Raw genomic sequence first — 14,014 nt, 5'->3', positions numbered from 1 at the left:
TTTTTGTGGCGGAGGAGCAGCGCGAGATCGTGGCGGAGGTTCGGCGAATGAGGGTACGGGGCCCAGAAGAGCCGAGGGCCCAGGGGCAGCACGGGCATGCCCACACTGCGATATGTGTGCGCACTAGGTCCGTGCAGCAGAGCAGGTCTCCAGTCATCCTGGTTCAACCCTTGCCACTGGATAAAGGCCTAGCTCTGTCGAGCCTTTGTGGTGGCTGATGTGCAACGGTCACCACACGTTAAAAAAATCCACGCACAGGCATCTTCCACCCCCTCAATTGGAGTGCAGGACTGGAACATTGGGTCCTCCATTGAAACATCTGTGAACTCTTGTGGAAGCAAGTCATCCTCATTCGAGGGACCACCTATGAATGAATGGGTAGCACTCTTGTCTCTAAGTCAGAAGGTTATAGGTTCAAGTCCTCCTCCAGAGACTTGAGTGTAAAAATCTAAGCTGAAATTTCAGTGCAGTGCTGAGGGAGTGCTGCACTGTTGGAGGCGTTGTCTTTCGGATGAAATGTTAAACCGGGGCCCTGTCTGCTTTCTCAGGTGAACATAAAAGATCCCATGGCACTATTTTGAAGAAAAGCAAAGGGGTTATCCCCGATGTTCAATCAACATCACAAAAAATTGTCTGATCATTATCACATTGATGTTTGTGGGAGCTTGCTGTGCCCAAATTGGCTGCTACATTACAACAGTTTCCTACATTACAACATTGATTACACTTCAAAAAGTACTTGCAGAGGCTGATCGCCAACTCTCTGACACTTCCTCCTACCTGCCCCGTGGACCATGACCCCACTACTGAACATCAAGCCATAATTTCCCAGACCGTCACTGACCTCATCTCCTCTGGAGATCTTCCCTCCACAGCCACCAACCTCATAGTTCCCCAATCCTGCACAGCCCACTTCTCCCTCCTTCCCAGGATCCACAAACAGGACTGCCCCAGTCGACCCATCGTTTCAACCTGTTCTTGCCCCACGGAACTTATTTCTTCCTATCTCGACTCTCTTTTTTTCTCCCCTTGTCCACTTTCTTCCCACCTACATCCGCGACTCCTCCAACGCCCTCCGTCACTTTAACAGTTTCCAGTTTCCTGGCCCCAATCATCTCCTTTTCACCATGGACGTCCAATCCCTCTGCATATCCATCCCCCACCAGGATGGCCTGAGGGCGCTCCGCTTCCTCCTCGATCAGAGGCCCAACCAGTCCCCATCCACCATCACCCTCCTCCGCCCGGCTGAACTTGTTCTCACAATGAACAACCTCTCCTTTAACTCCACTCACTTTCTACAAGTTAAAGGTGTCGCTATGGGAATCAGCATGGGTCCTAGCTATGCCTGCCTTTTTGTGGGATATGAGGAGCATTCTTTGTTCCAGTCCTACTTGGGTCCCCTCCCTCACCTCTTTTTCCAGTACATTGATGACAATCTTGATGCCGTTTCCTGCTCTCGCCCTGAACTTGAGAATTTTGTTCACTTTGCATCCAATTTCCACCCTTCCCTCACTTTCATATGGTCCATCTCCGACTCTTCCCTTCCCTTCCTCGACTTCTCCGTCTCCATCTTTGGCTTTCGACCAGTATCCACTATAAGCCACTGACTCCCACAGCCACCTGAACTAAACTTCTTCATACCCCGCTTCCTGTAAGGACTCCATTCCATTCTCCCAGTTTCTCCGTCTCCGTCGCATCTGCTCTGATGCCTTTCACACTAGTGCGTCTGATATGTCTTTCTTTGTCCTCAACAGAGGATTCCCCTCCGCCGTGGTTAACATGGCCCTCAACCGTGTCCGTTCTATCTCCTGCATTTCTGCTCTCACCCGTCCCCTCCCTCTCAGAACCATGACAGAGTTCCCCTTGTCTTCACCTTTCACCTCACCATGGATCATCCTCTGCTATTTCCACCACCTCCAGCGTGATCCCACCACCAATCACACCTTCCCCTCCCCTCCCCTCTCAGCGTTCCGATCAGCCTGACATCGGTAGTGGGTAAAATGATGGAATCAATTATTAAGGATGTCATAGTGCATTTGGAAAGAGGTGACATGATAGGTCCAAGTCAGAATGGATTTGTGAAAGGGAAATCATGCTTGACAAATCTTCTGGAATTTTTTGAGGATGTTTCCAGTAGAGTGGACAAGGGGGAACCAGTTGATGTGGTGTATTTGGACTTTCAGAAGGCTTTCGACAAGGTCCCACACAAGAGATTAATGTGCAAAGTTAAAGCACATGGGATTGGGGGTAGTGTGCTGGCGTGGATTGAGAACTGGTTGGCAGACAGGAAGCAAAGAGTAGGAGTAAATGGGTACTTTTCAGAATAGCAGGCAGTAACTAGTGGGGTACCGCAAGGTTCTGTGCTGGGGCCCCAGCTGTTTACATTGTACATTAATGATTTGGACGAGGGGATTAAATGTAGTATCTCCAAATTTGCGGATGACACTAAGTTGGGTGGCAGTGTGAGCTGCGAGGAGGATGCTATGAGGCTGCAGAGTGACTTGGATAGGTTAGGTGAATGGGCAAATGCATGGCAGATGAAGTATAATGTGGATAAATGTGAGGTTATCCACTTTGGTGGTAAAAACAGAGAGAGAGACTATTATCTGAATGGTGACAGATTAGGAAAAGGGGAGGTGCAACGAGACCTGGGTGTCATGGTACATCAGTCATTGAAGGTTGGCATGCAGGTACAGCAGGCGGTTAAGAAAGAAAATGGCATGTTGGCCTTCATAGTCGAGGGGATTTGAGTACAGGGGCAGGGAGGTGTTACTACAGTTGTACAGGGCCTTGGTGAGGCCACACCTGGAGTATTGTGTACAGTTTTGGTCTCCTAACTTGAGGAAGGACATACTTGCTATTGAGGGAGTGCAGCGAATGTTCACCAGACTGATTCCCGGGATTGCGGGACTGACATATCAAGAAAGATTGGATCAACTGGGCTTGTATTCACTGGAGTTCAGAAGAATGAGGGGGGATCTCATAGAAACGTTTAAAATTCTGACAGGTTTAGACAGGTTAGATGCAGGAAGAATGTTCCCAATGTTGGGGAACTCCAGAACCAGGGGTCACATTCTAAGGATAAGGGATAAGCCATTTAGGACCGAGATGAGGAGAAACTTCTTCACCCAGAGAGTGGTGAACCTGTGGAATTCTCTACCATAGAAAGTTGTTGAGGCCAATTCACTAAATATATTCAAAAAGGAGTTAGATGTAGTCCTTATTACTAGGGGGATTAAGGGGTATGGCGAGAAAGCAGGAATGGGGTACTGAAGTTGCATGTTCAGCCGTGAACTCATTGAATGGCGGTGCAGGCTCGAAGGGCTGAATGGCCTAATCCTGCACCTATTTTCTATGTTTCTATGTTTCTGTAACCACTCCCTCCGCGAAACCCTGGTCCATTCCGCAGTCACCCCCAGCATCCCCTCCCCTTCCCACGGCACCTTCCCGTGCAACGCAGGAGATGCAACACCTGCCCTTTTACCTCCTCCCTTCCCACTATCCAGGGTCCCAAATACTCCTTCCAGGTGAAACAGCGATTTACTTGTACTTCTTTCAATTTAGTATGCTCATGATGTGGTCTCCTCTACATTGGGGAGACCAAGCGTAGATTGAGTGACCGCTTTGCGGAGCACCTCCGTTCAGTCCGCAGGTGTGACCCTGAGCTTCCGGTCGCTTGTCACTTTAATTCTCCACTGCATTCCCACTCAGACCTCTCTGTCCTCGGTCTCCTACACTGTTCCAACGAAGCTCAATGCAAGCTCAAGGAACAGCACCTCACCTTTCGTTTAGGCACTTTACAGCCTTCTGGACTCAACATCGAATTCAGACATTTCAGAGTGTAACTGCTGCCAATCTTTGATTCGCTGCCCCCCGCGCCCCCATCCCCACCCCCCCCCGCCCCCCACCCGTGAGCCTGTTTCTTTCTTTCTTTTTTTCTCCTTGTCTCTAAAGGCAGCTGATCATTACCCCGATCACACCCTATCTTGACTAATGTTTCTTTAACTCCTGGCATTGCTATTTGAATTTGGGCCATCATCCCTTTTGTCTTTCTAATCTCTCCTGCCTTCCATCCTTTCTTGGACCTTCCCTTTTGTTCTTTCTTCCCCTCCCCCTTTCAGTGCTTGTTAAGAATCTGTTCTTTCCGAACACTCTCCAGTTCTGACGAAGGGTCATCGAACCGAAACGTTAACTCTGCTTTCTCTCCACAGATACTAAGGAAATAAGAGAGGGTATAAAATTGAAAACAAAGGCATACAATGTGGTCGAGACTAGTGGGAGGCCAGAAGATTGGGAATTTTTTCAAAGCCAGCAGAGAACGACTAAAAAAAATGATTGAGAGGGAAGAAAGATTATGAGAGTAAACTAGCTTGAAATATAAAACCAGATAGTAAGAGTTTCTACAGGTACATAAAAAGGAAAAGAGTGGCTAAAGTAAATGTTGGTCCGCTGGAGGATGAGACTGGAGAATTAAAAATTGAGAACAGGGAAATGGCAGAGACGTTGAACAAATATTTTGTATTAGTCTTCACGGTATCCCAATAGTGGATAATCAAGGGTCTATAGAGAGGGAGGAACTTAATACAATCACTATCACTAATGAAGTAGTATTAGGTAAAATAATGGGACTAAAGGCAGACAAGTCCGCTGGATCTGATGGCTTAAATCCTCGATGTTGTGTTCCTAACACAGACGAGACTGCACACAGGGAGGTTAAAGTAACAGTGACCTCAGTCTTTATTAAGACACTCCAGAGTGAGGAACAGCCCTTAGGGGCCGGCTTATATACAGTACTCCCATGCTGGGATTCCTTGGGACTTCAGGGGTTGTGCTCCCTGGTGGCGGAACATGGGAATGCATGGTTTACAGATACACAACATCACTCCCCCTCCAAAGTCAAAGTGAAAACTATTTACAAGGTGAGGCGGTCATGAGCCTTTCCTTCCCTGTTGGACCGCCTCGGTACAAATGTCTGTTCTGGTGTGTTGGCTGTGCCCTCGCTGGGCTGGCATGTTGTTGGCCCTGCAGGGCTGCTGAGTGAGCCTGGCCTTGCTGGGCTGTTGGACATGATGGGTTCGATTTCCTGGTCTGGCGTGGTGTCGTTGATCCTTTGGGTGTGTGTTGTGGGCTCGAAAAAGGTGGTGTCTGCTGTGGGTTGTTCAGGGCAGTCTGTGAACCGCAGCCTCGTTTGGTCCAGGTGCTTTCTGCAAATTTGTCCTTGATTAGTTTAACTACAAACAACCTACTCCCTTCTTTAGCTATCACCGTGCCCGCGATCCACTTGGGACCATGTCCATAGTTTAGCACATACACAGGGTCATTCAGATCAATTTCCCATGACACAGAGGCGCAACCATCGTTTACATTTTGTTGCTGCCTGCTGCTCTCTACCTGATCATGCAGGTTGGGGTGAACCAGCGAGAGTCTGGTTTTAAGTGTCCTTTTCATGAGTAACTCAGCCGGGGGCACCCTTGTGAGCGAGTGGGGTCTCGTGTGGTAGCTGAGCAGTACTCTAGACAGGTGGGTTTGGAGTGAGCCTTCTGTGACTCGTTTGAGGCTCTGTTTGATTGTTTGCACTGCCCGCTCTGCCTGCCCATTGGAGGCTGGTTTAAAAGGGGCCGAGGTGACATGTTTGATCCCATTGCGGCTCATGAATTCTCTAAATTCGGCACTGGTGAAACATGGCCCGTTGTCACTGACCAGTATGTCAGGCAGGCCGTGGGTGGCAAACATGTACTAGAAATAAGTCCAAGAGAAAGTCAGAATTTAAGTCTGACTCCGAGTCAGGCAGACAAACAGTCTGAAGTTGTCGAGAGTCTCAAACAGAAATTTCCAAACTTGTTGTCGAACTTAGAATCATTCTAGGCTGATCCTGAGGAAAGTTTTCCTCCAAGGGATGCCCTTGATCTACATTTGAACTCTCTACAACTTCAGACTGTTTGTCTGCCTGACTCGGAGTCAGACTTAAATTCTGACTTTCTCTTGGACTTATTTCTAGTACATTTGATGTAGGATATACTACTGGTACTCTACTTGTAATAAGACTGTCTGATAAGTCAGAAACAATCAAATTATTCCAACTTCCAACTCCTTCCACATCTGTAGGTAAAATATGATCAATGTGAACAAACCTAACATGTCCATGATCAAACATCTTGATCAAATATGTGCAAGGAGCACATATTTTCACTACTCTTTCTGGTGACCACTTTAACCATTTATGGTGATGGTTCTTCATTCTCTGATTTAATTTCACACTTCTCTCTTTTACTCTACCTCTATCATGATTCTCTTTAGATACGTTATAATGAACTAACATGGTGCTCTCTACCAACTGGCTTTTACACTCCTTGAAATATGCGTCACATTCTTCTGACCACTTCCAATGGAACTGTTTTTTCAACATCTCATTCAGTGGATGTAACACTGGAGCTAAATTTGGCAGGAACTTCCCATAATAGTTCAAAAGACCCAAAAATGATTGGAGTTCAGTGACATTCTTGGGAGTGGGTGCATTTCTAATTGCATCCAGCTTTCCCTTGATTGGATGTAAACCATCTTTATCTACTCTATGCCCTATAACTCTCACTTGCGAGCAATCCCTCATACTCTGTGCTTCTTTAGCCATTTGAGGACTTAATTCAAGATGTTATTATGGATTTGCCTATTTGGTGCTGAAATGAGTATGTCATCTAAATAAAATACTACCCCTCCAATGCCTTGCAAAATCTGGTCCATCACCCTTGAAATATGGGGAGGAGTGGGGGAGGGGGGAGCCGGGGGGGCTGCTGAAGACACTCCAAATGGTAGCCTATTAGATTGATATAGGCCTAGATGAGTATTTATAGTCAAGCATGACTTGGACTCCTCATCTAGCTCTAGTTGTAAGTAAGCATTTGTGAGATCTAACTTTGATCAGCGTTGTGAACAAATCTTCTACATTTGTATTGTGTTGTGGAGATTACCCTCTAGAACCTGGTTTACGGTTACTTTATAATCACCACACAACCTTACCTTACCATTAGACTTAGGTACAACAACAATGGGTGTAGCCCAATTACATAGATCTATCTTGGAGATAACATTCTCAGTCTGTAGTCTTTTGAGTTCTTGCTCAACTTTCTCCTTGAGTGCACATGGTATGGGACATGGCTTGCAGTAAACTGGTCTTGAATCCTTCTGTACCTTGACACTCGCTTTGATGCCTTGGATCAGACTGCCTGTTTCGCAGAACACCTTCGGATACATCTTGATGACATCACCCTTTGATGCAAATCTCATTTCAACATGAAAAATCTCATTCCAATCCAGCTTCAGTGACCCCAACCAATTCCTACCTAGTAAGGCAGGCTTGTCTCCTACCACTGAGAGAGGCAAGCTCTGAAATTGATCCTTATATTTCACCCATACGGTGATACAACCTACCACAGGAATTTGCTCTCCTGAGTAGCCTCGCAGCTCTACCTTGTATTTCTCCAATGGGAAATCACGCAATTTGTCGAGGTATAGGCTCACGGATGTCGATTTCCATGGATATCTTGATTCCTGCAACATCTACTTGGATGATGATACTTTTCGAATCACTGTTAGATACCCTCGGTCTCCTGATGACATGTATCTCTTTGTCCTGTTGCTTTTCTTCCATGCTATGTAGTCTCTGGGTATTTCTACTTATAACCTTGAAAGTTGGTTTACTCTTCAGTCGGCATGCCTTCGCAGGATGCCCAGTTTTCCTGCAGAAGAAACACTCTGTCTTTGCGTATTGTCAACTTTGAGCAATGTGTTGTCCCAGGCAGCGATAGCATGACTTCAATGTATTGTTACCATGGCCAGTTGCTGAGGCCTTGGGGCCCAACTGCCTTTTACTTTTAACCCACAGGCGATTCACCTTGGTTGTCTGATGACTGGAAATGGTACAAAATTATCGGGAATATTAGTCGGCCATATCCATTGACAGCTGTCTGATAAGCTAAATCAAAAGTCAAGTTAGGTGTTGTCAACAACTTTCTTCTGATCGCATCATTTTTCATCCCACAAACAAAGCGGTCTCGCAACGTTCAGTCCTGAAAGTTTCCAAAATGACAGTGAATGGATAGCTTCTTAATGCTACAATGTACTCACTGATACTTTTGTCAGGTAATTGATTTCATATTCCAAATCCAATAACTTTCAGCAATTTCCAGGGGCTCAGGAATGTAGTGCTGCAATCTCCGTAAGTGATGTGCCCTTAGGCTTGATGGGAACAAGCACATTTTTCAGAATTTCATGCACCTCAGGGCCTGCTTCAGTCAGGAAAATAGCCTTTTTTCTTTCTAACACCACCCGGTTACGGGTTTTCATCATCGGGGATTTCGATGATACTATTCGTAGTGAAAAATATTTCTAGCCACTCCACATATGCTCCGAAAGTTTCACAGTCACATTGAATCTTATCCAAGCGCCCTATTATTCCCATAGGCATGGCTATCTGGACTCTGGCAGTTCAGCCAAGTGTGCTTGAAAATAACTTTGCATATTTTTTTTAGCTGTTCTGCAAACAAAGGACCTCTCTAGACTCTCGGTTGTTTGGCTGGAATCATCTATCAAAAGAATTTCAGCTAGGGTATCCAGAACTCCCATCCTCGTCGCCAAAGTCCCAATTTTTATTTTGCTCTCTAACATTTTTTTAAAGTGCAGATCAAAGCTGCTTTTCATTTCCTGGTTTGCTGTCTGTGAGAATTCTTCAATGTGATTGGCTACTTAGAACATCACAAACACACAGGACTTCACAAGATGGCTTCAACGCAGGAACCTGTCAGGTGACCTGTCATCTGATGTCTTTATTGCATTTACAGCAATAACTGCGTTACCACAGTAGTCTACTCAGTAGTCCTCTAGATGGAACTATATTACAGCTGCAATGCAGAACTTCACCCCCCACCCCCCCTCCCCCCCCAATAGTTGGTAATCCGTGAAATCAGTGGAAATGACATAAATATGAGCTTTTCCACGCTAATATCACTATTAAACACACCCTTAAATGTTAAGCCTTGTTAGAATAGGTGCAATTGGGGTTTTAACGGCATATAGACTGCTAAACAAACGTTCGGGCCCTGAAAACTTAATTTTTATATTTGTGCAGTGTCAATTTTCTCCATTATGATAAAAATTAAAATATTTTAAAAACTTAATTTTATAAAAGATTGCTCATGATACCTTATCCTCAGGTGAAAGTCCCAATTTTTATTTTGCTCTCTAACATTTTTTTTAAAGTGCAGATCAAAGCTGCTTTTCATTTCCTGGTTTGCTGTCTGTGAGAATTCTTCAATGTGATTGGCTACTTAGACAGCTTATTGACATCACTGCAGTTCTTCGCTGAGGATGCCCCTTACACAGCGCTATAATCAATTGCACATCGTGATAGGCAAACTTCTCATCACAAAGATGGCGTGATCTCAGTGAGCAGCTTTCTTCGAGGCCAGCGGCGAACGCCTTTGAATTGCCGCTAACCGCAAATTACAGGCTATATTTTCTTTATGTGGCTTGGTGTCAAATATTGACTGATAATACTCCTATGAAGCATCCTATAAATGCACTTTTTCTTTTTTCCTTTCTATTTAGGATTAGTGATTTGACATAGCATTATATCCCTTGACAAATCTCATGACTTTCACAACTGTGAGTTTTCTTTTCATTGTAAGTTGAAACTCTTCTTTTTTTTATCTCCTTCCTCCATCCTTTCGACAACCTGCAAGAAGTGGTGATCAATTCCCAAAGAAAGAAAGTCTTAAAAAAATAAATAAGAAGATGCTTCTGTATAAAGACAGATTGGCTGCTCTGGGTATGTCTCAATGAAATGCATGGTGATATCCATTAGTAAACAATAGAATTTACACAGCAATCTCACTGCACAGATCTACCTCCCAATTGTCTTGATAAGAATCAATTTTATCTCCAATCTTCAGGTTCTGTAAATAAAGTTTTAGGATATGAAAGTGAAAGAAAGAAAGACTTGGATTTATATAGCACCTTTCACGACCACCGGACAGATGTCTCAATGCGCTTTACCGACAATGAAGTACTTTTGGAGTGTAGTCACTGTTGTAATGTAAGAAACGCGGCAGCCAATTTGCGTATAGCAAGCTCCCCCAAACAGCAATGTAATAATGACCAGATAATCTGTTTTTTTGTTATGTTGGTTGAGGGATAAATATTGGCCAAGACACCAGGGATAACTCACCTGCTCTTCTTCGAAATAGTGCGATGGGATATTTTACGTCCACTTGCGAGAGCAGACAGGGCCTCGGTTTAACGTCTTATCTGAAAGATAGCACCTCCGACAGTGCAGTGCTCCCTCAGCACTGCACTGGAGTATGAGTCTAGTTTTTTTTGTGCTCAAGTCCCTAGAGTGGAACTTGAACCCACAACTTTCTGACTCAGAAGCAAGAGTACTATCCACTGAGCCACAGCTAACACATCATTCTGATATTTATTTATTTTTTAAACTCCCATAACTGTGGATGTGATTTTTCCAATTTTTTCTATAACTTTAAAAAAATAATTTCTGACACATTTTGTAGTCAATCCTAATAATAGTACACACGTCATTATAATAATTAAAAAGCTTAGCTCGCAAGTACTATTTTATAATGGTCACTTAACTATGTCCTGCAAAATAATTTGAGCAATTGTAAAAAGGTTTTCAGAGTAAGCATTTTATTTTTATAAAATATAACAACCATTGGATTTATAAGTTTACACTTTTTACTGTTTCTTGCCTCCTTTAGATACAAGCAAGAGTGAGGATAACAGAAACACTGCAATCCTGCCTGAGTCTGAGGAGAACTTGCATTTGTTCAATAATCCCACAATGTTACAAAATGAGATGCACTGCTCTATACCAATAGATGAAAAAGGTGTTGATATTATCAATATAAAAGGAATTGAAGATATAGGATATATACATACAGATTCTATGGTAAGTGAATGCTGCTTTGCGCACTGGCTCAACATTTAATGGTTATTAAGGGTGGTTACATGTCAATTTTAGTGTCCTATGGAAGTAGAAATGGATACTACCACAAAAAAGTTGCATTTATATAGCGTCTTTCACAACCACTGGTCATCCCAAATCACTTTATAGCCAATGAAGTACTTTTTGAAGAGTAATCACTGTTGTAATGTAGGAAACACAGCACAGCAGGTTCCAACAATGTGATAATGACCAGATAATCTGTTGATATTTGTTATGTTGACTGAGGGATAAATATTGGCCAGGTTATAGCAGGTAACTCCCCTGCTCTTCTTCGAAGTAGTGCCATAGCATCTTTTACATCCACCTGAGAGGGCAGATGGGGCCTGGTGTAACATCTCATCTGAAAGACAGCACCTCCGACAGTGCAGCACTTCCTCAGTATTGCACTGGAGTGTCAGAGTAGATTTCTTTTGTGCTCAAGTATGTGGAGTAGGACTTGGACCCACAACCTTTTAACTCAGATGTGAGGGTGATACAAGCTGTGCCACAGCTGGCAAGGATTAATTGAGGTGAATAGCATTGATGCATTTAAGGGATAACTAGATAAGGAGAAAGGAATGGAAGGGTTAAATTAGGGATTGGCAATAAATGCTGGCCTTGCCAGCAATGCCCACATATTTCAGGAACAAATAAAAAAATAAAATTAATGAAGAGGGGTGGTAGGAGGCTTGTGTGGAGCCTAAACACCAGCATAGACCAGTAGGGCTGAGTGGCCTGATTCTCTGCTGTAAATTCTATATAATATGTAAAAATTGGTGTGTGAACACAGTCAAATCAGCAATCTGATCCCCATTGCATTGGGAACTTGAAAGTCAGGCTCACGGTACCTGGTTGGGTTTCAAATCCCTTCCTGCCTTGTAATCATGGCTGCTTGGACTTAAACAATTAGATCTCGATTTGCTGCGCATTTTAAATGCATCCTGAGTGACCAATACATAAAATGGACTTCCAGATCGGAGAGTGGAAACCCTGAAATCAGGTAAGAACATAGGAACTGGAGGTGGCCACTCAGTCCCTCGAATGTGTTCCATCATTCAATTAGATTGTGACTAATCTGTTTCTTCATTCCATTTACCCACCTTGGTTCCATATCCCTTAATATCCTCGCCTAACAAAAAGTTATCAATGCTAGTTTTGAAATTTTCAATTGAACGCCAGCCTCAACAGCTTTTTGTGGGAGTGAGTTCCAGATTTCCACTACTCTTTGTTTGAAGAAGTGCTTTGCGACATCATCCCAGAACAGCCTAGCTCTGACTTTAAGGTTATGACCTCTTGTTCTGGCCTCCCTACCATTGGAAATAGTTTCTCTCCATCTGCCCTATCAACTGCTTTTGATCATGGACGTGTTAATTTACAATACCTAAAGCTCTGATTGGATCCCTTTGATGACAAGTCCTGATTGCTGATTTATCCTCCAAGGTGACCCAGCACTTTCTCTGAAATGTGTAATTCGATCCTCCCTACCTACGTAATCAGTGACTTTGGCTCGAATTATACGTTGCATTCTGACTGCCAACTCCAGAGTTCACTTGGAATAGACATGGCTCACTCTCATGGGTTAAGACCTTCTCCTACTCCCACCCACCCACCCCCGCCCAAGTTCCTGACTTCCTCCTCCTCCCCCCGCCCAAGTTCCTGACTTCCTCCTCCTCCCCCCGTCCAAGTTTCTGACTTCCTCCTCCTCCTCCCCCCGTCCAAGTTTCTGACTTCCTCCTCCTCCTCCCCCCGTCCAAGTTTCTGACTTCCTCCTCCTCCTCCCCCCGTCCAAGTTTCTGACCTCCCCATCCAAGGTCCTGACCTCCTTCCCCCAGCCCAAGTTTTGGAACTTCTTCCCCCAAGTCTCTGACATTCTCACCCCACCGATTCCCCCTCTGCTACCCTCTCTCCCTCTTTTTCTCCCTCAGATGTCACCTTCTCTCTCCCTCTGACACCCCCTCTCTCTCTCCAATCACACCTACCTCTCTCTCTCCAATCCCTTTCTCTCTCCCCATGGATCCAATGAGGGGCTATGCTCTACAGAGCTGAGCAAAGCATGGCCCACACTGCACTGCAGCCGCAATCATAGGATACTGCGCATGCACAAAAAGAGGTGGGGCTGATCCCGCGCATGAGCAGAAGGACACAAAAATGTTTGTGCAGATAATCACTCACTTAAAAACCTCAATTAGGTCACCCATTAATCTTCTATATTCAGGGGAATACATGTTTAGTCTTTGGAACCTTCCCTCATAACTTAACACTTTTAGCCCCAGTATCATTTTGGAGAATTTGCACTGCTCCCACCCCAAGACCATTATATCCTTCCTGAGGTGTGGTGCCCAGAATTGAATGCAGAACTCCAGATGTTTGTTTGCTAGAGCTTTATACAACTGCAGCGTAAATTCTACTCCTTTGTATTCCAACCCCCTTGAGATGAAGGCGAACATTCTATTAACATTTTAATTATTTTTCGTACCTGTCCACTAATTTAAAGTGATTTCTGTACATGAACCTCAAACGCTCTGCTTCTCCACAGTTCCAAGCTTCTCACCATTTTAGAATGGATCTATCTTTCTTGGCTACAAAGAGACAATTAGATACTGCAATGGAGGGGATTGTAGGGTTTTTCTGTTGAAATAAGATAGGGTGAATCTGTAATTATCTTGTGAGCTTAAGTGTGGTGCTTGTTAAATTAACAGGCATTAGGTTTATAAATTGTTTGATTTTGTCTTGGGATAGATCATGACAACGACCTTTGAATTGGAACTGGTAGGAATTTAAAAAAAGCCTAATTGTGTTTAACTAGACAGTCTTTAATCTTGGGCACCTACGCTGGCTCTATCATTTGGTACACAATACTGATTTTAAAAAGCATTATGCTCATCTAGTCCTATAACAAAAAGAATAGAAAGAACTTACATTTATAAAGTGCCTTTCATGAACTCATGACCTTGGAATGAGTGATCATAGCATGATTGAATTTCAAATTCAGATGAAGGGTGAGAAAGTTGGATCTCTAAC

At 44.1% G+C, this 14,014-nt stretch overlaps 1 protein-coding gene across 1 annotated transcript in view; it reads left to right on the top strand.

Annotated features, from left to right (window-relative positions):
- Nucleotides 1–14,014, top strand: part of ano1a (anoctamin 1, calcium activated chloride channel a) — a 379,673-nt gene that overhangs the window by 38,308 nt on the left and 327,351 nt on the right. The window contains exon 2 of the mRNA XM_070899592.1: nucleotides 10,767–10,957. Within this exon, the coding sequence (XP_070755693.1) occupies nucleotides 10,767–10,957 (191 nt within the window). The remainder of the gene's footprint in view (nucleotides 1–10,766; nucleotides 10,958–14,014) is intronic.

This window comes from Pristiophorus japonicus, chromosome 14 (genome assembly GCF_044704955.1).
Source record: "Pristiophorus japonicus isolate sPriJap1 chromosome 14, sPriJap1.hap1, whole genome shotgun sequence".
Classification (NCBI taxonomy): Eukaryota; Metazoa; Chordata; class Chondrichthyes; family Pristiophoridae; genus Pristiophorus; species Pristiophorus japonicus.
The sequence above is the reverse complement of the archived record's forward strand: the minus strand, read 5'-3'. Positions and strand labels throughout refer to the sequence as shown.